The 25,640-nt window shown below is 33.9% G+C and overlaps 1 protein-coding gene across 1 annotated transcript in view; it reads left to right on the top strand.

The window, feature by feature from the left end:
• The window catches only part of LOC126973870 (protein NDNF-like), a 78,822-nt gene extending 55,770 nt beyond the window's left edge, over positions 1 to 23,052 (top strand). The window contains exons 6-13 of the mRNA XM_050821224.1: positions 9,192 to 9,448; positions 9,927 to 10,018; positions 13,413 to 13,571; positions 14,127 to 14,235; positions 15,635 to 15,804; positions 17,352 to 17,500; positions 19,446 to 19,556; positions 20,226 to 23,052. Of these exons, the coding sequence (XP_050677181.1) occupies positions 9,192 to 9,448; positions 9,927 to 10,018; positions 13,413 to 13,571; positions 14,127 to 14,235; positions 15,635 to 15,804; positions 17,352 to 17,500; positions 19,446 to 19,556; positions 20,226 to 20,364 (1,186 nt within the window). The 3' untranslated portion in view covers positions 20,365 to 23,052. The remainder of the gene's footprint in view (positions 1 to 9,191; positions 9,449 to 9,926; positions 10,019 to 13,412; positions 13,572 to 14,126; positions 14,236 to 15,634; positions 15,805 to 17,351; positions 17,501 to 19,445; positions 19,557 to 20,225) is intronic.
• The last annotated feature ends 2,588 nt before the right edge of the window (positions 23,053 to 25,640 follow it).

Genomic DNA, 25,640 nt, shown 5'->3' with positions numbered 1-25,640 from the left:
TGTAGTTAAACTCCTCCGAAACGGCTTGACCGATTATCATGAAATTTTGTATGCATATTGGGTAGGTCTGAGAATCGGAAAACATCTATTTTTCATCCCCCTAAATGTTAAGGGTAGTCCACCCCAAAAATTTTTTTATTTTTATTTTTAGATAAATTATTTATTTTTTTATGATACAACTTTAAAAAATACCTACAACTTGAAATTTTCACCTGTCTACGATAAACATCTATTTTTCTATCGCGATTTTTATATATTATTCTATTACTTCCACAGATCCGCAATAGAGTTGCGAGATGGCAATGGATTTTATTCATTACTTTATATGGCAATACAACGTTTGCTGTGTCAGCTAGTTAGATATATAAAGTTTATTATTATTAGGAACAATTCAAAGATTTCGTTCTTTATTTTCATTACGTCATTTGTTTTCTCAAAACTCTTTGATTAAGGATTGGTCTCCGCTGCGCTCCAACTACCGCAGGCGTTAGTCGCAAATCGCGGCAAATAATACTACGCCCAAGTGGGCGTACTCGAGCCAGTCTCGAACAATGAGTGACGTTGACGTGCCACATGTTTTGTTAATCTTTGCTAATAATTGAAATTAGAAGGCCGCGTAGCCTAGTGAAACTGTGTAAAAATAATACTACAAGAAATAAGAAAGACACTGACACATTTCATCAGTAAGTATTTTGTATTTATTAATTTCGACTACGCCTGCAGTAGGTATCTAGTTGGAGTGCAGCGGACACCAATCCTTAATCTAAGCTTTTTTTCTATACAGTGATTTTCATTATTATAACACTAGAAATAAGGGATTACTTCATAAGATACATAATAGCTTTAAGGGTAAATGTATACACTTTTATAATAAAGTCCACCACTGTTCAGGCATTATCTATAAAAAAAAATTAAATGTTTTATAAAAAAAATCAAGTTATATCATTGATATAGATAAGGTTATTGTACTCACAATAATAATTAGCAAATATCTTACCGGTATGCTAATGAAACACTAAAAATACGTAGAACAAAAAACATAAAAAATATTCATGCAAATTATAGTCATTCAATAACCATCGTTATAAACAACATTGTAACCACAGAGGCAGTCATTTAAAACATTTCAATTGAGCTCCTATTGGAACAGACAAAAAAATCATCAAAATCGGTCCAGTCGCTTAGGAGGTAGTTCAATTGTAAATCTAAACCATTCTCCAATCCACCTGAAGACACACAGAAAGTTTCATCAAAATCGAGCCAGCTGTTTAGGAGGTAGTTCAATTGTGAATCTAAACCATTCTCCAATCCACCAGAAGACACACAGAAAGTTTCATCAAAATCGGTCCAGCTGTTTAGGAGGTAGTTCAATTGTAAATCTAAACCATTCTCCAATCCACCTGAAGACACACAGAAAGTTTCATCAAAATCGAGCCAGCTGTTTAGGAGGTAGTTCAATTGTGAATCTAAACCATTCTCCAATCCACCAGAAGACACACAGAAAGTTTCATCAAAATCGGTCCAGCTGTTTAGGAGGTAGTTCAATTGTGAATCTAAACCATTCTCCAATCCACCTGAAGACACACAGAAAGTTTCATTAAAATCGGTCGAGCTGTTTAGGAGCTAGTTCAGTTGTGAATCTAAACCATTCTCCAATCCACCTGAAGACACACAGAAAGTTTCATTAAAATCGGTCGAGCTGTTTAGGAGGTAGTTCAATTGTGAATCTAAACCAATCTCAAATTCACTGGAATCAATTTTGAGAAAATAAATGCCTTTTATGCATTTTAAGATCTAGACGTATCAATGATCTTGTCGTATAAGGTTATTGTCCTGACAATAATACCTTACAGGTATGATAATGAAACGCTAAAAATACGTAGAACAAAAAACATAAAAAAAATCATGGAAATTATAGTAATTCAATAACTATCGTTATAAACCACATTGTAACCACAGAGGCAATCATTTAAAACATTTCAATTCATCTCCTATTTTTTAATATCATCGCAAGCAATCCATACTATTTGTAGCACGAACTAACCGGGATGACACCGACTTAAATAGACTAAAGAATCTGATAAGGCAAGTTTGAATTCTGCAACTTTTTATGCAAGGACATTAAGCAGTTGTACGATTTTATACTTTAATATACCAATATAAGATTTCAATTTGAGTACAATATTCTTCTGTATTGTATTTAAAAAGAATTATTTATGTTTATTTGAAGTGATCGGTTATATTTTAATTGTTAAATATGTTCTCAAACGCTATGACGTGAAGTTGTTGCAGTGTCAATAAATTTATCTGCTGTTAATAATTTATCAGTAGCTAGTAAGGTATAATTCGGTATTAATTTTAGATAATACCCTTTACCACTCCCGAACATGGACGAGTAAAAAAAGAAGGCCGTGATATTAGCAAGTGAAGCACCGTTATGCTAGTGTGTGTGCGGTTAGGGGGATACGAGTTTCACAATTTTTTCTACCTTAAATAATCATATATGGCCACAAATACTTATATAGTATCGTTTTTACACTATTTCACAACGCACGACGGCATTTTTTAAATATTTTATTGAGACGCAAACTGATCTGTCAGAGACGATGACAATTCTCATAATGGCCGCCTATCGGCCTGTAGTAGTGTAAGTGTGTGCGTGAGGCTATGTATTTACACGTTAATCGGCTTATTTTTTTACTAGTCCGTGCTCCCGAAGGTTAAAATAGAAACACGCAACTGCCTGACGGAAAGCTCATATTATTGATTAGCTCATATCCAAAAATATCAATTATTAAGAAAATATGATAAAAGCTCAGTTATTTGAAATCTTAAAAAGATAAAAATCAAATTTTCAAACTTTTGCGGTGGACAAGTTGGCTGCGGAAAATATAATTTATAATAAGAGTAACCAATTCCGATTCATCATCATCAAGCTCTTCAGAGAGCGTTTTTTTGGTAAATGAAATAAGGACATTTGTCAATGACGTTCTATACATATGGCCATATCATTCGCAGACTGATATTGGAACGGCAAAAGTGTGCTTAAATACAATGTAAGCACACTTTTCTCCTTAGTCGTGCGTCAAGCCTAAGTGTGCTATAAAAAGTGCTTAAATAATACATTAACGACTCAAAAAAAGATGGTGTGACTTATCATCGGTACGGTTATTTTATTTATATAAGATTGATATGCAAAAAGTAAGTAAATTAAAATATCAATCAATAAAAACAATAAATATCATTTTTATTGACCCCAGACAAGACCCACTTGTCAGAATGGGACACAATCAGAAATGAAAACAATAGAGTCGCTCTTTTTAACCGACTTCAAAAAAGGAGGAGGTGCTCAACGATACTAGGCCAAATCTTTTTTGTGCTATTTGCATATTTGAGTCACCAACCATGACGTCGTTATGGTCAAGTAATTGTCGTAGTAAAATATGATGATCAATGAAGCTCGTTAACTACTTACAGTAAGGGTGCGATCTGTGGCTGAATTTCTAGCAATCTGTAATAATGTTGCAATGCACTAAATTTTGTAAATCTAAACAAATTAAGACAAATTATTAGTTAGTGTAGTTCAAATTCACTAAAAATGTAAAAAGCCTAGTGAACAATGATTAGCAATATTGTATTTTGTGTAATATAAACGGCTTACAAGAACGTGAACAATTACATACTAGTGCTATTTACACGTTATCACGGAAGTATCGTTACCTAGTGATAATCGATACTTATTTACATCGCAAATATGTGAAAGCTAATATTTTTCAGCCTTCCCATACACGAAATAATGAAAGAGAATTGGCGCCAGGTAGCTAGAGAGAGATGTGAAGAAATTAAATAAGTAAATTTATATTACACCACTATAGTTTTTAAGTTTTATGGATTTAACCACATTTAAAATTTGACAAAACCTGTCATACATATATATGTTGATGTCCGTTCACACTAAATATACCAAAAAGATACCCTAGAATCTAAGTCTAAAAGACAAATTTTATTTAATACAAAGAACCTAACATTTAAATAACCAGTTTAACGAATTATTTTTTGTGAATAAAAATATTATATTTGAGTATTAGTTTCTCATATTAAAGGTTACCTTAAAGGTTAACTTATGAAATCCAAATCCCTCTAGAACGCAAAAGAATTAACAAATATAAACACAAACCAATAAATAAACCTACAAACTTTCCCCTTAGTAGTATGAATGTGATTTTTGATTAAAAACGTAAGAACCCTCCGACTGAACAGATCTTGATCGGAAAATAGAGACAGGCTGACGAACTATAACTTATATTTGTCTGGGTTTAAAAAAATACCTAACTACTCCACTGATGTCACTGTCCAAATCGCGTTCTAAATTCAAAATAGGCAGCTGAAACTGAAATAGTGTTTACATTGCTGCCTATTGTCCAACCATATTTTAAACAACTGGAGTAAACGCAGAAATGTATAGACATAGCAGTCGAAGGTACTAAGGTACCAAGTACCAAGAAGGACCATAATATGGTGTCATTTGAGGCATGTACCATATTTCGGCTTTGATTTTGTATGAGGTGCATTGTTTGTATGTATAGAACGTCATTGACATATGTAAATAAAAAATAAACTACCTAGAAAAATTTTGAGAAGCTCTGAATTTTTATTATTTTTAATCTCGAATTACATAGAATTGTCTATTTACATTTCCGACTATAGGTAGTTCACAAAATATTGAGAATGAAAATATAAGTAAACATTAACCAATTAAAAACTGGCTGGTAAAGCTGAAAATATGATTAGATAAAAAAAGTTAGAATATCTTTTATTTCTTAGAAATTTAGTCTATTGTTTTAAGTTTATCGGAACATGGTGTCGAATTTGTATAAATTTGAATTAAGTAAAGGTTCTTGGGGATTAAAAAGTTTAAGGTGACGCTGAATGAGTATTATTTATTCACAAAGGTTAACCAACTAAATAGAATTTATTAACTTATACACTGACAATTAAACAAATATAATAAAACTGTTTAAATGTACTTACATTAAAGTAAGGCACATCATAACCATACTAAATACATGTGATATTTCAAAATCTAAAATCTACTAATTTTGGAGAGCAATATAAATTTGTTATTTAAAATTAAGAAAATTTGAAAAGGAGATATCAATGTTTTCATCTATATTCAACATACTATTATATATGTAATTGTAACATTAGCTGTAGGTTAGCTGTAGTTTAAGCCATAATTGACAGCTATATTCTTGAAAAAACAGGGGATAGCCGAAATCCACTACGTTTTAGCAATTGTTCGCCTTCAAACTTGGGCTGATTATAGTTCGTCGCCAATCGCCATACTGTAATATAATTACTACTGTTTCAAACTTATGTCAGATCACTACTAAACTAAATTTCAATATTTACTTAGGCAGTCCGCCTCTTATTACGTAGTATTTACATTCTCTTTGATCGTAAGTCAAAATATGTCTAATTGTAAACATTTTGCATTTTCTGGGTTATTCTCACGTATAACTAATTTAATTTCAAAACCTTTGTTTTATTAATTGCTTTACGTCTCGCTCAATGACTTTCAAGAGCTGTCAAGTCGATTCTAAGTCGGAATGATAACCATTTAGCTAACCGTATCAAGAAGACGACTATTCTCAACACGTGCGACTGTTTTCCCTCATAACTGTTCGACAATTAAGTGAGTAGTCGATAGGCACTTATGTCCTTTTCTGGACAGCGTTTAATTTTATCGCAACAATATTTTCAAAGAGATCAGCTAATTAGACGCTGTTAATTGTAATTAACACTTACATCAATGCCATATATCAACTCTTATAAAAAGAGAGCCGTTACACTAAATATTTTCCTTTACATTCATCTTCCTCTGTACTTACCGGTATTACAGAATAATAATTTGAATCTATTGAATACGTAATGCCTTAAGAGATATTTCTATATTAAGAGCGCTACGCGGGCGAAGCCGTTTCACGTGATATTTGAACAGGGAACAAAAAACGTCGTTGAAATGAAAGTTTGATCTATTCTCAAAGGAATGTGTGAGAAAAAATTTGTATTGGCACAAAAGCTATCAACTGGAAATTTAATACTTTACATGTCATGAGAATTGGGAAGAAAAGTACGCAAAATGTACGCACGAAAGTTCTTACTCCTTCGGCATAACGAAATAAAAATCACTCCAAATCTGTTAATATAATAATAGCGATAGATGCTGTGACCGCAGAGTAAGAAGTAAAAACTATTTTAACCACAGACTCTTTAGTGCATCTCAATATAATGTCAATTCACACTATAAAAAGGCATAAAAGGTATTTATTTTCTCAAAATTGATTCCTTTAGAATTCTTTTTGATGTCATTTCTAATAACTACTAGATACTACTACCGCTTTAGAAACAAATGGCGCTCTGAGAGTTAAGAAGTGCCGCAAGAAACTCTCCCAGCATTCTTTTTTTGCGCTCTTTTCAATAAAATTATACAATATTGTACAGTAATTTCTATCGCTATGAAATAATCACAATCTAGTCCCAGGCTGTCCGATCATTTAGATATTCAGCAGTGGAGTAATAGGATTTACGACAGAGCCATTTTTTTATAAAACTTAAATTTATTTATAGATAATGCCTGAACAGTGGCTGGGACTTTATTATAGAAGTGTTATACATTTACCCTAAAAGCTATTATGTATCTTATATCTAATATACTAGAATAAATACGTCATAAGAAATATAGTCTCATAAATCTAATTTAATTATTATATTGTTAGTTTTTATTTAGTATGATGCCTTACTTTGCTGAAAGAAAAACATACAATTACAGAGAAATAATTAAGCCCATTTAGAATAAACTCGCAAGTTGAAGCAACTTTTTCAATCAGCAAGATTCTATAAAGGGAAGATTCATCTTGCCATTAAAGCGATTGAATAGGATTGACGAAATACTTCAACTAGGAATGACTGGTAACTGTTAACCTTGAAGTTGTTCCAATACGTTAGATACATACTAATTGACTTTTACTTGTCGCTGGTATATTGTCTTTCACCTGCACAAATATTGTAGACGTTACTAAATCTAAGCAAGGAAGGCGATGAATCGTTTTTGAATTAGTTTGTACATGTAAGGTTGAGCGTAAAGTTGAAGCTTCCAAATATCATAGTGTCGCTGATATTATTTAAAAACAAGCAGTCACAGAGACAAAAGACTATGAAATAACAATAAAATAAATTAGGAAAGCGGTTGCCCCTTAAGGACATCCCTGCGACCTTCCATAATTGAGCTCTTCGAACTCATGTCTGATAAAGGTTAAACAAAACCCTATTTTATAAATTTTTAAACCGCAATTACTTTTGAACGAATAATCCGATTTTCACGCAGTTTTCAGTCGATCGGTAAAGCCGTTTCATTTATAATCGTTCCCAAAAAAAACAGTTGATTTGAGAGCTCTCAAAATCTATATAATTCAATCTTAATTGTATTAAATATCTAAGTTTGGTCAAGCCCTTTCGAATTGCGCCAATCGCGATGAAATCGGTCGAGCCGTTCAAAAGTTATTAGAGGTTTACATACATCCATACACACACACATACATACAGACGTACGGACACCATCGCCGGAACAGTCAGGGAAGCTTCCTTGGACCTTAAAACGTCGAGATCTGATCAAATCTCGATTTTTGAAAAACGGGGTAAAACCAATAAATTCCCGATTTTTCAAAATTTTCAAGGGTGAAGTTAAAATATTTTAGTGACCTAAAAAATACTTCCAATCTAATCGCAATAGTCCCTGTACTAAGTGTGGACCTCTCATCCACCAATACTAGAAAGTCTACAAACATAGTGGGAACAAAAGTTTGCTTGAATCTTAACATACATACTTTTCGGGAAATATACAGACGATCTTTACTGGAACCCACAAAAGTGTAGTGTATTTTAGCAGGTATGTAGCCTCAAATTGATTTCCCACTTCATACAAATCCAATAAGCGTAAATGAAAACACCAACCGTGATCTAACCTTAATTATTTGGTGAACTATTTTATTTATATAAAGTCATATTTTTCTCCCTATCATCAACGCGGTAGATATCTTAGAGTCAAACCCCCTTATTCATAATAGTCTGCTAACTTTAACCATTGCTAATTCTCACTCTGTCTTCATCTATTGACCTAAGTCAGAATGAGAAGAAACACTCTTAAGCAGCTGTTTAAAGTTAGCCGACCATTATGAATAAGGGGGAAAGTATTTCAAGAGAAGATAGAAAGAGGCCTGATGCTGCGAGGTTTATTCGCTGAAGTCGTGGGAGAACGGTGGTGTAGGGTAATTTGCAGGAGCTACTGAAAAATTGATTTTATTAATTTACTTAATTTGTAATTAAGCTTTCAGCATTACTTCCCTATGATAAAACTTAATAAAAAAGGCATAAAAAGGCAGTTATTATTTTCTCAAAATTGATTCCTTTAGAATTCTTTTTGATGTCATTTCTAATAACTACTAGATACTACTACCGCTTCGGAAACAAATGGCGCTCTGAGAGAGAGAGAGAAGAAGCGGCGCAAGTAACTCTCCCAGCATTCTTTTTTTGCGCTCTTTTCAATCATTTTCTTATTTTGACCCCCTGTCCGCCATCAGCTATCTATTCTTCTTTAACAAAACATTTTTTAAGTGAAATCTTCTTTAGCGGCGTTGAGCACTTTTCTTGGGATGGGTATAAAATGTTAAACTCGCGTCATGACACGTGACCTGATCAAAAATTTGTAAGACAATTTTATACAGCGATTTAGTACTAGGCAATCATAGTTGTAGAAGATATTTTATTATGTATGATGTAATTATTATACCATAATATTCTGGCGACATTCGCACGACGTAATGACTGCATAGATACCAGGAGAACATAAATATGGTAGCGCTAAAGTGAAAACTTGTCGTTGAAATGAATTTTATACAGTGTTTTCGTACCAGGCAATCATAGTTGAAGAAGAGATTGTCTTATGTATGACGCGAGTATACCTTAATATATTCTGCCGACATTTGCACGACGTAATTACTGCATAGTTACTAGGAGAACATAAATATGGTAGCGGTGCAGTAAAAACTTCTGATTGAAAATTTGTTAAACAGTCGTTGAAATTAATTTTATAGAGTATTTTGGTACCAGGCGATCATATTATTTTTTTACAGCCCGGTCGACCCTCAAGAGACAACATACTGTGTGGTTGCGTCACAACGGAAGAACTACACGTCCCTTTGCGCTGCAAAATTTGACACGAGATCGTGTCGACTGGAGAAATCAAATCGACATAGTAATGAAAAATCTAACGAGAGCACTAAAAAGGATCATAATTTAAGCCACGATGAAAACTCAGTGGGGTTCGACTTGGACAGATTCGATATTTACAAAGGAAATTTCAAAAGTGTCTATCGGAGAAAAAAATTCGGTGAGAGTTCTGATTTATTTTTTTTGTACGATTATCTAACAAAATTATAACATACAAAAATCCTGCCCATATTTTTGCACATAATTCTCATATTTGCAACATGATCCACCAGTTGCGGGAAACGAGTAGCGAGTGGACAGAAACGTCAACTATGTTTGGAGATTTATGAATACAATTGTGAATTGTACGAACGCACACAAAGCTAAGCACAAAAAAGTAAAAGTTGTTTCGTTGGATACATTTTTTTCACAAATGTGTTAAGTTGTAGTAACAGATAAATCAGTTTTTTTGAAAACTGATAAATAACGTTTATTTTAAATGGCAGTATTTAATTGCTTTTGAGTACGTGTAGTCAACAAAATAAACCTGTATTACTAGTCTATTGTTTTACATAATTATTATTCTATTAATTAAAAATAGTTCTACAATATAATTAATAAATAATATTTTATACCTTTCATTGTTGAATGAATTATAGGTCGAAGCACAAGAGTCTCGAATGAAGACCCGGTTATTGCTTGCGTTGGTGACAGAACTCATCACTTAATAGAAAATTTGGATATCAGTACGGTAAGCTTACTCTCATTAATATCTAGATCTTGGCTGGATCACTTGGCCTTGCGTAGAGACGTCGCGTCGCTTCATTGTGTGTCTTCTACCGCATTTATCTCGGGGAGTGTTCCGAAGAGCTGTTTAACCTGACTTCTACCGCCGAATTCCATCTGCGCACGACACGCCACAAGTTAGGATATCATCCCCACCACCTGGATGTGTGGCGTCCTCCACAGTGCGGTTTTCAAGGAGCTATCTTCCACGTGCTACAAAGCTGTGGAATGAACTTCCTTGTGCGGTGTTTCCGGGACGACACGACATGGGTACCTTCAAAAAAAGCGCGTACACCTTCCTTAAAGGCCGCTCCAACGCTCCTGTGATTCCTCTGGTGTAGCAGGAGATTGTGGGCGGCGGTGATCACTTAACAACATTATCAAAAAGAAGCAGATATAGAAGGGCATAGTTGTTGCATAACTAAAAAGAGTTATAGCCCTATCTATTATACTATCTACTATACTTGTTGGGTCCCTAATTCTTAAGCTTGCGTCATCAAACATAAGATTTTTTTGGTTGTACAAAAATTTCTTTATTCAAAAGGGTCAATCGCTTCGTCTCGTCAGCTTCACTATTGCGTCTCACCTGAGAAGAAGCCAGAAGAGACTCAGTGAGCAAAAATGTTTTGTAATTACATAATATAATAACAAAAAGCATTTTTAACTGAAATACGCCTTATGCCATTAAAAAAACAACTTGTAAAAAAGTCTCACAACTCAGTTCTTCTACTGTAAATAGTTGTAAGATCCATGTAATACCAAGATTGTCAATTTATACAGTCCCTACCTAAGGATCCTTCTGCCATAAGACGACCTGTATAGCCGAGTGGTTAGCGATCCTACTTACTAAGCTAGAGGTCCCGGGTTCGAATCCCGGTAGGTGCAAGCATTTATATGATGAATATGGATGTTTGTTTCCGAGTCGTGGATGTTTAAATGTATTTATGTATGTTTATATGAATTTATGTATTTTTAAGTAAGTATATTGTATTAAATATATCATTGTCTTGTAACCCATAACACAGGCTATATATGCTTAACTTGGGGCAAGAAAATTTGTGTAAAAAGTGTGTCAATATTATTACAAGTAATTACATAATTAGCTAACCTATCAACATCTTATAAGTGACCATATCAATATTGAAAATATTTTTATTTGCTAAATAAATACATAGAATAGCCTGAGAAGGCCAAGTAAGGCCTTCTCTTCAGGATTCTAAATTTATCCACAACGAAGTCATTGGGGGTAGAAAATGGTCGGAACTGCTTCGAGATAAGGGTGCTACGACCGTATCGCTTGTTTTTACTCGATGTACCGCGATAACTCAATTTAGCTTTTATTGAATGTTTTTTTTATAATAATATATCATTATTCTACCCAAATTTTTTCTCCTTGGTATAAATAGTCCGTTCTCGAGTATATACTTTGCTCTGTAAATGTTATTCCTCAGTAACCACAATAGATACAGATTATTTCGTTGGAAAGGTCTCAATGAAAAAAACTACGTTTAAAAAAACCGACTTCAAAAACTGAAAAGTATCAAGTAACTAAAAATTTAATTTAATATCTTATGCACACCATTACCTTTAATATTAATAAAATACTATTATTTATATGTGCTAACTATTGATAGGTTTTAAGTCGGTGCCAAGCCCTAAACAAATTAAAACTTAATATTATAAACAGCTTACTTACTGTAAGATATCAAGAGATCTGGCCACGCGTGTCTCTCCGCTTGGGTTGTTTTGTTCTAGACGAAGCTATCCCGCTCAAAGTCACGCGTGGCGAGTGAAGGTACCTAGTCGGTGCCAAGCCAAAGGTCTATTAACTTCAAAACCATCAATATGTAGCACAAACGAATAATAGTATTTTATTTATATTAGAGGTAAAGGTTTGCATAAGAGGAGTATTAAATTAAATTTTTAGTTATTTGATACTTTTCAGTTTTTTAAGTCGGGTTTTTAGACGTAGTTTTTTATTTTATTCTTTTTAGTGTCAGTTAATAATAATATTTTATCAACCTTCATGAAAACTCCTAACCTCCTCCTTTTGTGTACGGCTTACACAAAAAATCAAATATCATCCACGTCGACAAAAATTTTCATAAAATGAAAACTATATCAACATTTTATGTGACCAAATGGCATATATTCTGCATCGAACTAAAGAAGAATTACGTAAATCGGATCATAAATCTCAGAGTAATCGGTGTACACACATAAAAAATACTGATCGAATTGAGAACCTTTTTGAAGTAGGTTAAAAAAGGCTTAAAATCGTTGGGTTTCTAGGTGATCGGGGTAAAAAACGGTGTGTTCTAAAATGGCACATGAATAACTTATAATATGTGTTAGTTTGGATTTATGTAATAATTTAAGGCTTAATAATAATTGATTACATAAATCGCTGTAGGTAAAAGTAGAAGTACCTATTACACACAAAAAATACATTTAATGTACATACCTAAATATATGGAAGACGCGCACTTCGAACTCGCGTAGGTCGGGATACGCCCTACCGCATTGTCGAGCTAGATCCAATTTTTTATCAGCTTAGAAATAACTTAGCCTTTACATAATACCCTCCTCCTAATAGTAAAGACATAAAAGGCATTTATTTGCTCAAAATTTATTCCTTTAGAATTCTTTTTGATGTCATTTCTAATAACTACTAAATACTACTACCGCTTCGGAAACAAATGGCGCTCTGAGAGAGAAGAAGCGGCGCAAGAAACTCTCCCCGCATTCTTTTTTTGCGCTCTTTTCAATAAAAATATACAATATTGTACAGTCATTTCTATCGCTATAAAATAATCACAATCTAGTCCCAGGCTGTCCGATCATTTAGATATTCAGCTGTGGTCTAATAGGATTTAGTACAGAGCCAATTTTTTATAAAACATTTAAATTTATTTATAGATAATGCCTGAACAGTGGCTGCGACTTTATTATAGAAGTGTATACATTTACCCTTAAAGCTATTATGTTTCTTATGAAGCCTACTAGAATTAGTTACAAGCAATCGTTTATTTCTAGTGTTATAATAATGAAAATCACTATTAAGAGGAAAGCAAAAGAGCAAAAGTTATAGTCCTCCTCCGAATGGCGACCACGTATCAGAAGATGCAGTGTTGAAAGGCCACAATATGAACCGACAATCGAACCGAAGTCAAGATCGCCGGAATACATTGGATGAGTGTAGCGCACGACCGATCGTCGTGGAGATCTGTGGGGAGGCCTTTGTACAGCAGTAGACGTCTTCCGACTGATGATGAATATCATTTCCACTTAAGTCATACGAACTCAAAAAATACACCTTTCCCAAGTATTTATTTAGTAATATATATTTATACTTTCAGACATATTTTGTGAGTGTATTCGGCGTGGCAAAGGATCGTCGAGCAGGCTCTCTCTTAGCTACTGGTAGTGTTAAGCCTAAGACTTCAACAGCTAAACGGCTCAAAGAAAACATCCCGGTCAGAAACGACATAAAGACGAAGAGCGTTTATTATTTTAAGGTGGGCTTAGTATTATGTTATTTTCCAGTGGGAGGCTCCTTTGCACAGGAAGCCGGCTAGATTATGTGTATCACAACGGCGCCTATTTCTGCCGTGAAGCAGTAATGTGATTCGGTCTGAAGGGCGCCGTAGCTAGTGAAATTGCTGGGTAAATGAGACTTAACATCTTATGTCTCAAGATGACGAGCGCAATTTATTATAGTGCCACTCAGAGTTATCGGGTTTTTCAAGAATCCTGAGCGGCACCGCATTGTAATAGGTAGGGCGTATCAATTACCATTAGCTGAACGTCCTGCTCGTCTCGTCCCTTATTTTCATAAAAATATTAAGATACCTTCGGAAACGGTAACTTCTAGAAAATAATTGTAAATTAATAAAAAAAAAGAACCCTTCTGCAGGTGAAGACATGCTTTTAAATGCCCAATTTATATGTAGATTTTGTAACCTTTCACGGCGACACACCGGGTTGGAAGATGTTTATTGTTGCTTGGTGTCCTATGTAATAAGTAAAAAAATATGGGAAGGTAGTTCACTAATTAATAGATATATTTTTAGGCATCCCAGGAGAAGGGTGGTCTATGGTTGGCAATTTCAACTTGTGGAGGATCTGTCGACGTTGAAGTTCTGGTCAAAGGAAAACGACTATATATGATTAAAGACATAGGTAATACTGATACCAACAAAAAACAAACGCTATTAAAAATGAATAGAGTTAAAATTATTTTACCATATTGTAAATCTCATTTATATTATTTAAAACTTACTGTAAATGCTACGTTTTACTTCTATGATATGTCTATTGCAGTTTCAATAATAGATAATAATTGCTGTAAGATTTAACAGGCGTTACATTTTGCAATAATTAAATTAAATTAGATAATCGTTTTCTTTTAAAAGTAAAGTTAATGATTTATACTGTTCTAATTACAATTTTATAAATTCGTTGTTAAAATTATCTGTCATATTATGGTTATCCAGCTATGGTTTATTATAATACCGGTTTATTTTGTAAAATGCTGAGATGGTTTGGACATGTCGAGAGAATGAATGAAGAACGATTGACGAAGAAAGTGTATAAGGCCAGTGTGAATGAAAGTGTTCGAAAGGGTAGACCTAGGCTGACGTTTCAAGATCAAATCAGGGACGTCTTGGAAAAAGGGCAGGTCAAGAGTACCCTAAACCGAAGAGCATGTATGAAAGGAATAATGAAAGTGGACGAAGCGAAACAAGTATGTAAGGATCGTAGCAAGTGGAAAGAAGTGGTCTCTGCCTACCCCTACGGGAATGAGGCGTGATTATATGTATGTATGTATTTATGTTTATTTTGTAACAGTTATTTTTAAATCTGGTTTGACAATTAACAAACTATCTATCTAAAAACTATATGTTAACTAACATAAAATGTTAATCAAATAATGTATGTTCATTTCAGATATTAAAATATTCATTCCTATACAAGCACGATCAGAATATGACTAAAAAAAAAACAATAACATATTCTTGCCTTAATTTACCAAAATACTTTTATGCCTTCTGGTTAGTGAAGATAGTACTTGCAATCTTTCTTTTATCTTTCAAATTCAGAATTATTGTTCTATCTAAAAGTTCGTGGGGAATACCTATGTACTATATAAGATAATATTACATTTATATTAGTTTGTACGGGAGAGACAACAGACACACAATAAACTATAAAACGTTTGCTTTCCTCCACAGTTTAATATTAGAATCCTAAGTAAATCCTAATTATCAAACTGTATAGCAGTTATATAGATAGGTACCTACTATAACTTCTGCGCATATTTATATGTCTAGATAGACTATGACAGCTGTGAAAACGTTTAGAACTTACCTCTATTTTGAGCAATTCACGCACACTAGCACAAAGTTTGATACAAATCGCGTGTTAAGACGTAGCATGTCACGCACACTAAACTATTATTCCTGGCCTGTGTTTATCGGTTATCTAACAGCAAAAGACTCTATCTAGACATATGAACTATCAAATCTTCTATGATAGAAATTTAAAAATCTGAGCCATTTAGACATTAAACTAATTTCAGATCCCCACGCAAAGTTCTTCGTAGCAGCTCCAATTCCAAATTCTTCGACACAAGAAATAAGTGACGAGAGCTCAGTGCAATTTGATTCCAGTTCTGAAGAATCCAAGGTTCGATATGTGGTACGCGTGGTACCTATTAGGTGGTACAGAGATTCAGGCGTCAATGTTGAGGTTGGTTTTATTGTTAATAAAATGTTATATTTTGTTTAGAATAATTAGTTTCAATAAGTTTATCTTGGCTGGAAAAGTTGCATACTTACTAGAATCTGCTACCTAAATTACGCTAGCGTTTTGCGAACGGTGATTATTTGATTTGCATTTCGTTCTTGAACAATTTTATAAATAAGTCTACTGGAAGCCCAAGCGCTGGCAGCTATTTCGGTCAACGGATCAGCCTTGCTATCCAACGCGGTAATTCTGCCAGTATTCTTGGTACGCTTCCACGCAATGAAAGTTTTAATTTTATGTAGTCGTAGTATTGTAAATATAGTTATAAGATTTATTTTATAAATTAATATTAATTTGTTTTTATTCAGTCGAGTTGTAGTCTATAACACACTCGTTTTTATATTTGAATTAGTCCGGGAATTTCACTGCATCTAGATAACTATTGAACGTAGTGTTTAAATTCTCTTTGATAACTATTGTATATAAAGAGGATGTTAATTCTAAATACTATGTATTGGTATTGTTAGCATAAAAGCAGAATTAACGCAGTTGAGATGCGATCACTGCGTAGTATGTGTGGGGTAAGACTGACTGATAGAATTCCGAATGCGGTAATACGAGCGCGTTGTGGTTTGAAAGAGGATGTTGTGACAAGGACTGAAAAAGGAATGCTGAAATGGTTTGGACACGTGGAGCGAATGAGTGAAGAAAGAATGACGCATCAAATATATAAGGCAAGTGTGTGTGGGCAAGTCGATCGCGGGAGACCTCGTAGAACATTCGTCGACCAAATTGGGGACGTTTTGAAAAAAGGAGAGGTCCGAAGCACCCGCGACCGGCGAGCATATATGAAAAGAGTAATGAATGTAGCGGAAGCGCATGAGGTTTGTAAGGATAGAAGCAAATGGCATTCTATTTTCTCGGCCTACCCCTACGGGAACAAGGCGTGAGTGTGTATGTATGTATGTATGTATTGGTATTGTGTTGCAATATATAACAATAGACAAACTACAGAGTACGCATATATTATATTATAGATAAATATACAACATCGTGTTTCACCTGATTCCTGCGGCCGAATTCCACCTTCGCACGACACGCCACAAATTAAGATATCACCATCCCCACCATCTGGATGTGTGGCGGTCCTCCACAGTGCGGTTTTCAAGGAGCTTTCTTCCACGTACTACAAAGCTGTGGAATGAGCTCATTACCTTCCTTGTACGGTGTTTCCGGGACGAAACGACATGGGTACCTTCAAGAAAAGCGCGTACACCCTCCTTAAAGGCCGGCAACGCTCCTGTGATTCTTCTGGTGTTGCAAGAGAATGTGGGCGGCGGTGATCACTAAACACCAGGAGACCCGTACGCTCGTTTGTCCTCCTTTTCTAATAAATTATTTTTATACAACAATGAGAGCGAGATGATACATCCTTGCTCGGCCGGGTGCGTGGTAGCACTGGTGGTATCCTCGGAAGGGTAGGAGATGAGATTTAAAAAAAAAACACATTTACTATGATAGAGACACCTCTTTACCCTTTTTTCTTCCAGGTTACAGCATCAACCTCGCGTTGGGGATTAACCAGTCCAGAACTTCTAGAAGACGGCTCAACTGTTAGAGAGCTTCGACCGCGAAGATCCTGTAAATCCGTTGATGTTGCTTTTTTACCTGCTTACCACAACTCAACGAATGTTATAAGGTATTCTTTTTTAATTTCTTCTAAGTATTACAAGAAGACGTCTTGTTTTTGTTGGTGTAATATAAGTTTATTCTTACACCTGGCTTAGCCCAGTATTTTTACTAATTTAACAGACTATAAAAGTAAAAATAATTAATTTCAAAACTTTATCTGTGTAAAATACGACAAGCCGTCAAAATGCGGTCAGCCTTAAGAATTATCTGTAGCAGTCGATTTAAAAATTCTTTTTTGTATTATCTATGATGTTTTAGTAACTATTCTATTACTTTTTAGTAACTTTGAAGTATATTTTAGTTATAAAAAATTACTACATTCATTAGTAATAATCGAAATGTAAATGTAGGTAAATCTAAAAAAATCATAAAAAATACATGACAGCCCTATTTAAAACGAAATTTGTTTAAATTACGCAGTATCTATTGTTTATATATAAGCGCTAGCTTGTTTAATAACAAAAGCATTGACGTTCGTTTTTATAAACAAGCCGAAACACTTCAAAAGCAATAAATTTTATTGTGTAACCCGAGCCCGTTGACCTTGGCTTCGGTAACGTGCGGCGGCTTAAGACTGGCCATGGCGCCATGCGCTTTCTGGCATCGGCCGCCCAACGGACGGGATAAGATATATAGTTTTAGAACTGCCTTACTATTAATTACGTATTAAATTGTGTACAATGACATTGAGTAATATTTAATCAACGATAAAATGGACTCATTTATAACAGACAAAATTTTAAGTTGCTTTATTTATTTCAAACAAAACAAATTTTATAACTATATTTACAATACTATGAGTACATAAAATTTAAACTATCATTACGTAGAAGCGTACCAAGTATACTGGCAGCATTTCCGCCTTGGATAGCTGGGCTGATCCGTTGACCGAGATAGCTGCCAGCGCTTGGGTTTCCAGTAGCCTTATTGAGGCGCGAAAATAGTATTTTGAACATTCTCCTTATTATTCATTCATAAGATTAAATAAGTTTTTCAAATATTCATTCACTAGTTTATTGATTCGTTATATTTAAATATTTTCAGAATGTATTATAGATTTTACTTTAGTTTCATTTTATAGATACTAGACTAGCTGACCCAGCAAACGTTGTTTTGCCAATATTAAAATCACGATACAAAAGTAACTGTTGATCGTAGATGGGTGAAAATTTTAAGTTGTATGTATTTTTTAATGCTGACTCATAATCATACAAATTTTTAAAAAAAGTTCTAAAAAATTAAAAAAAAAATTGGCGTGGACCTCCCTTAACATTTAGGGGGATGAAAAATAGATGTTGTCCGATTCTCAGACCTACCCAATATGCACTCAAAATTTCATGAGAATCGCTCAAGCCGTTTCGAAGGAGTTTAACTACAAACACCGCGACATGAGAATTTTATATATTAGAATATTATATGTTCATGTCATAACGAAAATATTTTACTTACACAAGAAAAGAGCAGCTTATTCAATTATATTTCTAATGAGATTTAATCATAATTTCCTCATTGAATTTAGATACACTAACAGCTAAATTTCCCTGTGAAACCCCGAAAAGAGATCTAACGTGAACAATGCCAAATGAGCCTAAAGCTCTGTTCAAACTGAGGCGAATAACGCGCGGGACGTGGGACGGAAGTCGCTCGCGCCGATTGTGTCAGCTAACTTGTATGGACTTGTTCAAATTGACGCGAGTAGTCGCTCAAGTTGAAGCGAAACAAGAGCGGGACGCCCGGCGGGATTGTTTGTTGCTGGATCTCAAAATGCATGGTGTTTCTCCACTGAAGAACCAAAAATGACACGCGGGAAGTCGCGTCCCGTTTCCCGCGCGTTATTTGGCTTAGTTTGAACAGAGCTTTAAGTCTACATGAAATGAAAGTCTCTTTGTGCTTTTTCATATTACATTAATTTTATGGCTAATTGTTACAGTTGTTCCTTTTTTTTCTTTTAGATATTGTATAGTCGCTAGAGAGACGTCTTCGGATGACGGCTACAGCTGTAGCGGAACTTCTAAAGGCTCGGAGACAAAAGTGCAATGTAAAAATCACGTGCAACATCAACCGTATGTATTTCTACTTTACGATAATATTTATTAATAAGATAGGTACATGCACAGGCTATGTTTACCTAGTTATTGTATTTATTGTCCCAATAACCAGCAACGACAATTAATTAGAGTTAATTTCTGCCTTTGACGCTTGAAATAATTGAAACAAGTCAGAGAAAACATCATATCCATGATGGATCATTGTCTAGTTCCAATGTGAAAGCATTTGACATTTCACTCACTTATCTGACGAACTATGCAAATAATATGTATGCAGGAAAGACAAAATACTTTTTACGATTAAAAACGAGCATAAAATTGCCCGTACGTGTTGCCTATACGTACTTGAAGTAGTGCCGCACAAAATTCAGAAAAATCCCAAATTCTGAGCAAACTATGCTCATGGTGTATTTAGACATAAGATTTTAAGTCCCAACAACCCAGTAACTCAGTTACTTCGTTCCCAATAGACAACGTTTTTGCACACTTTCGGTTTCCGGTAGAAATAGGCACCGCTGTGGTCTAGTCGCCATTTTCATAGGATCCTCTGAACTGATAAATATATTTTGTATTTTATGTCATATTAATAATATGATATTTAAAAAAAATATTCCACAAAAATACATTTAAATTGGTCTTTTTCCATTATTATTGCAACAAGATCTCAACATGTAACATTTTCAGGACGAGGGTAATCGTGCAAAAGTTAGCTGGTTTGAGAGCGGGCCGCAAATACGCCATTCAAGTGACAGCCGCCAACAAGGGCAGTCCTGTCCCGTACAAAATATTATACGTAGACACGAATGTTTCATGCAAAGATTAATTAATTGTAAAATAGAGAGATTTAGTGAATCAGTATTAATAATTTGTATAGATAAAACCGACATCGGATTTTCTGCTTCATGTTGTTAAAATTAAAGATCTTATGTACCTATATATAGTTATATATTATGTTTTTATACGTGGTATAGGTTAATAAAATTCTCGCATTATACCTCTATTTATTAATGGCGTGTGTGTATTGATGCATCAGACTACTGTACTCAATAACATCTGTAGTGTTTTTTTATTAATTTACATTTCTTTTTGTTAACTTACTCAAGTAAATCATTAAGTTTTTGACGATTGAGTATTTTTTGTTGCATCACTTCAAATATTATATTGTAATTAAAATGATTTGTAAAACGACGAAGTTTTAAATGTTATTTAAAAGTGTCGCAATGAGTATCTTTTTGACTTCGTCACATTAAACTACTTCACTTCTTTCTCTCTCTCCTTTTCTCATTTCTTCACCTTTCCCGAAGAGATGGTAAATGGCAGCTTAGCGAAACTCTTTAACGGCCGTTCCCAATATACTATATACAGATAGAGATAAATTACTTCCTTCTACTGTCAGTAATTAGCTGTTAATAATCTGAAGCTGTCTCAATATATCCTATAAGTCATTCTTATCGCCTTATATTCGGACGCAGGAAAAGCAATTTCCATACAAACTTCTATCGATGGTAAGCTATACGTCGTCCCATTGACAGACAGTGAGTTACCGTCGATAAGTTTATTGGGACAGAAAATTCAACGACCGTTAAGATTTTCGAAGAGATAGATTGAATATTGGGAACGGCCGTAAGAAAGCGATTCACTCGATTGTATGAAACGTGCAGTCATTGATAGATTGACAGATGACAGCTATAATCTTGTAAAAACAGAGATATCCGAAATCCACTACGTTTTAAGGAGTTTTTACAGTTGTTTGATGACAATCTTAGCCAGATCGTCGCCCAATTGTAATTACTATTTCAAACTTACATCAAATATCACTGCACGTTTCATACTACACTAAATTTTTATTTCGACAGTCCCGGCTCTTATTAGGTAGTATTTACATCCTCTTTGGTAAATGGTACATTATGACATTTAGAAGAGAAAATTCTTTGTCCACTACGAATAAAGAAAATAACTGTTACTGATTTTATTTGTAATAATATGATTTAAAAACAATAAGTAATTGTTATGCCATGGTTTTATGACTTCTACCTTCAAAATTTGATGAATGAAACGAATCAATAAATACTTAAAATCCTGGTTTTAATGTACTTTTCAAACCATTCTTATGGATGGATGAAAAATATAAAAAAAGTTATAATTATTTTTATTTATAAAATTTACTGTTTTCCTAGAGTTAAGTAGTTATTTTATTTTGGTTGGGATTATATCTGCGGAGATCGAAGTCGTATTGCTAACATGTCTACTTTAACAGGAGGTAAAATTTTAACAAGGAGTCCTTAGTGTTGAAACAGTAGTCAATCCGAAAAACTAGTTAAATAAACAGGTTCTGATTAGGAACCTAAGCCTAAGAATCTAATAAATACAATTTAAAGTGTAGGTAACTGTAAATAGAATTAAATTGTTTTTAATAATTAATAATGTACCTAGGTAATATTTTGTTTTAATATTTAAGCGACTTATCTAATAAAGCTTTGAAAATTCGGTCTTATGTACCTAGTACTTAGTATTTTAACAATTTTTAAAAAATACATTCAGAAATAGGCCTAGACTAATGTTAAGAGAAGCATTATTTTTATTTTCTAAATAGTTCATGAAATAGAGGTACATACCGACTAGCTTTTTTCCTAATAGTCTTTAAGTAACGATCCTGAAATAAAGGAATATTTATATTATGGCCAAATATTACACCTACCCACGGACGAGTAAAAAAAGACGGACTCCATGTCACCTTACATTACAGTGAAGCATCAAAACAAGCCGGTAAACGTGTAAATACATAGCCCCACGCCCACACTTACACTAAAATAAGCCGATCGGCCGCCATTATGAGATTTTCCATCGTCTGTGACAGATCAGTTTGTATCGCAATAAAATATTTTGTTGTGAAAAAGTGTAAAAATAATACTATAAAAGTAATTGTGGATATATGATTATTTAAGTGAGAATAAATTGTGTATCAGGTATCCCCCGTAACCGCACACACACTAGCATAAAGGTGCTTCACTTGCTAATATCACGGCGCGGAGTTCTTCTTTTTTTACAAGTCCGTGCACATACCTATAACTATTTTGATATACATAATATAATATTTTAAATGAAACCCTTCATGATTTCACATTTAACGGATTCCTCTTTTTCTAACCTACATTTATTTAAGTCTGGTCTTCTTATTTTGTCACGAGAATATATTTTTTCTGGATAAGTAATTTAATTATAACTAAAATACATTAAATTATGATTATAATAAGTAAATAAACGTTCTTATAAACTTCTTACTTTGATATTGTTTTCGATCAAAATTGAAAATACCTAATTATTATAAGTATTTTTTTAATGTAGCACTCTATAATTTTATCATATATTATTTCAAGTGGTAAATTTGGTTGTAGTAAACGAACTCTCTCTTGTAAAATGGCATTTAAAACTGAACAAATTGCAAGTTCCTATTATTTTTACATCAAGATGTAAGTACCTACTTAATACATAAATAAATGTTTGAACATTTTTGATTCTTTTAATGAAATAAAAATATATAATATGGGAAATAATTAAACCCCCTTCATCCTCCCTCAAATAAATAACGTGGTCGCCCGCTAGTTATAGTTTGCAACCGTAACCGAATATTTAGAAGCTAAGCCGGTGAACCACCACTAAGCACCTCTGTGCAGGGATGCTGTAAGAGTTCGGTCAAATCATCACTTACTGCAAGCACTTGGAAGTTCAGATAGTGAGATAACTACCTACATCGGAGAGCGGAAAAATCGTCTTAGCAAAATGACCAAGCTGATCAGCGAAGGCCTCAAGTTTGCAGTTGTCAGTGGAACGTGGTTATCCACTTTCTACTCAGAACAACTTTCCTATACGCCATTTTTTTTATATTGGAAGGTGGATGTACCTTACAATATAAAAAACACATGTCAGAAGTGAAACATCTTTGGAAAACTAATTTTGAAACCTCGTTTATATCAATTTTATTATACAAATCTGTTCTCTTAACCAAATGTATTTTGTCAATATTAGAAATTATAAGATGTTCTATTTACTCACAGCTGCAGGCTAATACTGTCTGATATAAAGCTAGTAGCGAAGTTGTTTACTTACTAATGGTGCCATGTGCTTCATGCTACGTTCGCCCTTTATCACTCTATCTCAATTGGTCTCAATCTCCCTCTCCCTCTTCTTGGATAAAAACGTCCCACATTTTGTGACACTTTACTGGTACATATAGACACTGGATTTAAAAAAAGATGATAATATCCATATTATTGAAATCATATATTTGCGCGGCGGCCATTTTGGATTTCAAAAATGATCCCCAATTCGTTTTCTGCACCCTCGAGAACCTCGGATACGATATCCATAATGTTGAAATCATAATTTTGCGCGGCGGCCGTCTTAGATTTAAAAAAATCCTGCACGTGTATCGTGCAGGATTTTTTTAGGCTAGTAGGGAAGCCCGAGAGTAAAAAAATATACTCTTCCTCAATCGGTGTTAATCGATCTCTCCCTTGAACAATAACCTCTTTCTCTTCTTGAACAAAAACGTCTCAAATTTTTGTGACGCTCTATTGCGTTTCATTCGTAAAAATGTTACCCTCATGCGCCTGAAGAAGTTTCACTTAAAAAAAACTTTAAAAAGATGCAAGACTATAAACTCAGAGTATCAATTTACTACTTAATTGCATCACAGTTGCGCGAATTACTGGGGAGACAGTACTCTTTGAACGACAAGATTCCTTTGTGTTTCAACAAGATACTGCGTCTTTCTACGTCTTGTACTACACCTGTCACGGGACGTGCGTCAAAAATAAAATTATTTTGTTGAATTTCATTTCCACTTATTATATTTATATATTATATCGATTAATAATGGTTAAAATGTTTGTTCTATCTTTAGCCTCACTAGCCGGCGAATTCACGGGAGTCTAAATGAGACGAGTGCAATACTTATTAAAATCCTCATCCTCCTCATTAATTAATTAATTATTAAATTATTGGGTTAAGGGCCCACCAATATTAAGTAGGTAAATATAACTAAAATTGAAAATAGGTTGTTGAAAAATAATATTTTAAAGCGTATTATTAACAAAACCTTAAACTTAAAGAATCAAGAATCTTAATAAAGTTGTTTAAAGTGTGTGGAAATAATTTCCTTGATCCCTTATCTTTCCTCTGTCGTTGCAAACGAGCATATTTTGCAGGGCGAATCACTTGCCACTTTTATATATTGCAAATAGGTACTTTGCAGGCTTATTTGCAATAGTATTTTGTTTACATGCCATGCCACCTAAGGATAAACTTCGTTATATCCGACCATACATTGATTGTGTTTGAGATACAGAATGAGAGCATCGCAGCGATCCTGCAAAATAATAGTGCTCAGTGGAATACGAATATCTATCAAATCTATATATAAAAAAATGATCTTTTTGACAGGCATCGCGTTGCGGTGCAGTTGCAGTTTTATAGTGGAATAGCTCTGCAGCTTATATATTAAACATGTCTAGATTGAGCTTCGTCATTAAATCGCTGCGTCACAGAGAGCTCAATTTCCATTGACATGTTTATGGGCACGCAAACATTTCTTGCTGTCGAAAATGATACCCATATTGTTTTATTGAAAAAGTCACATCCGCTATCTTGGATCTCAAAATAAATGTTATATTCGTAATTGACACTCCCAAAACTTTGAAAATGATACCCATATTGATTTCATTGAAAATGTCACATTCGCCATCTTCGTTTCGTCGTAGTTTTTTAGAAATAATAAAACTTAATTCAGACTGTGTTAAAAAAATGCAAGTATGGATAAAGGTACAAATTTACCGAAAAATGATTTAAATATTCTTCGTTTATTGTATTTTGGTTTGAGCTGATGGTCTTGTTACCAATGCTCTAAATAACTAAAACTAATGAAGGTACAAACATTGACTATTTAATTTTATATACCACAATTAAAATGTGAATACAATTTCATTTTAGAATTCTATATATATTTGTATACTAATACAAATTTATTAAACAGAATTATACTTTTGTCAATATTGCAATGGATTGATCGAATCATTTAATGGAGCAGACATCATAAATGTT

This window comes from Leptidea sinapis, chromosome 30 (assembly GCF_905404315.1).
Source record: "Leptidea sinapis chromosome 30, ilLepSina1.1, whole genome shotgun sequence".
NCBI lineage: Eukaryota > Metazoa > Arthropoda > Insecta > Lepidoptera > Pieridae > Leptidea > Leptidea sinapis.
Note: the sequence above shows the minus strand (reverse complement) of the source record. Positions and strands in the feature narration are given on the sequence as shown.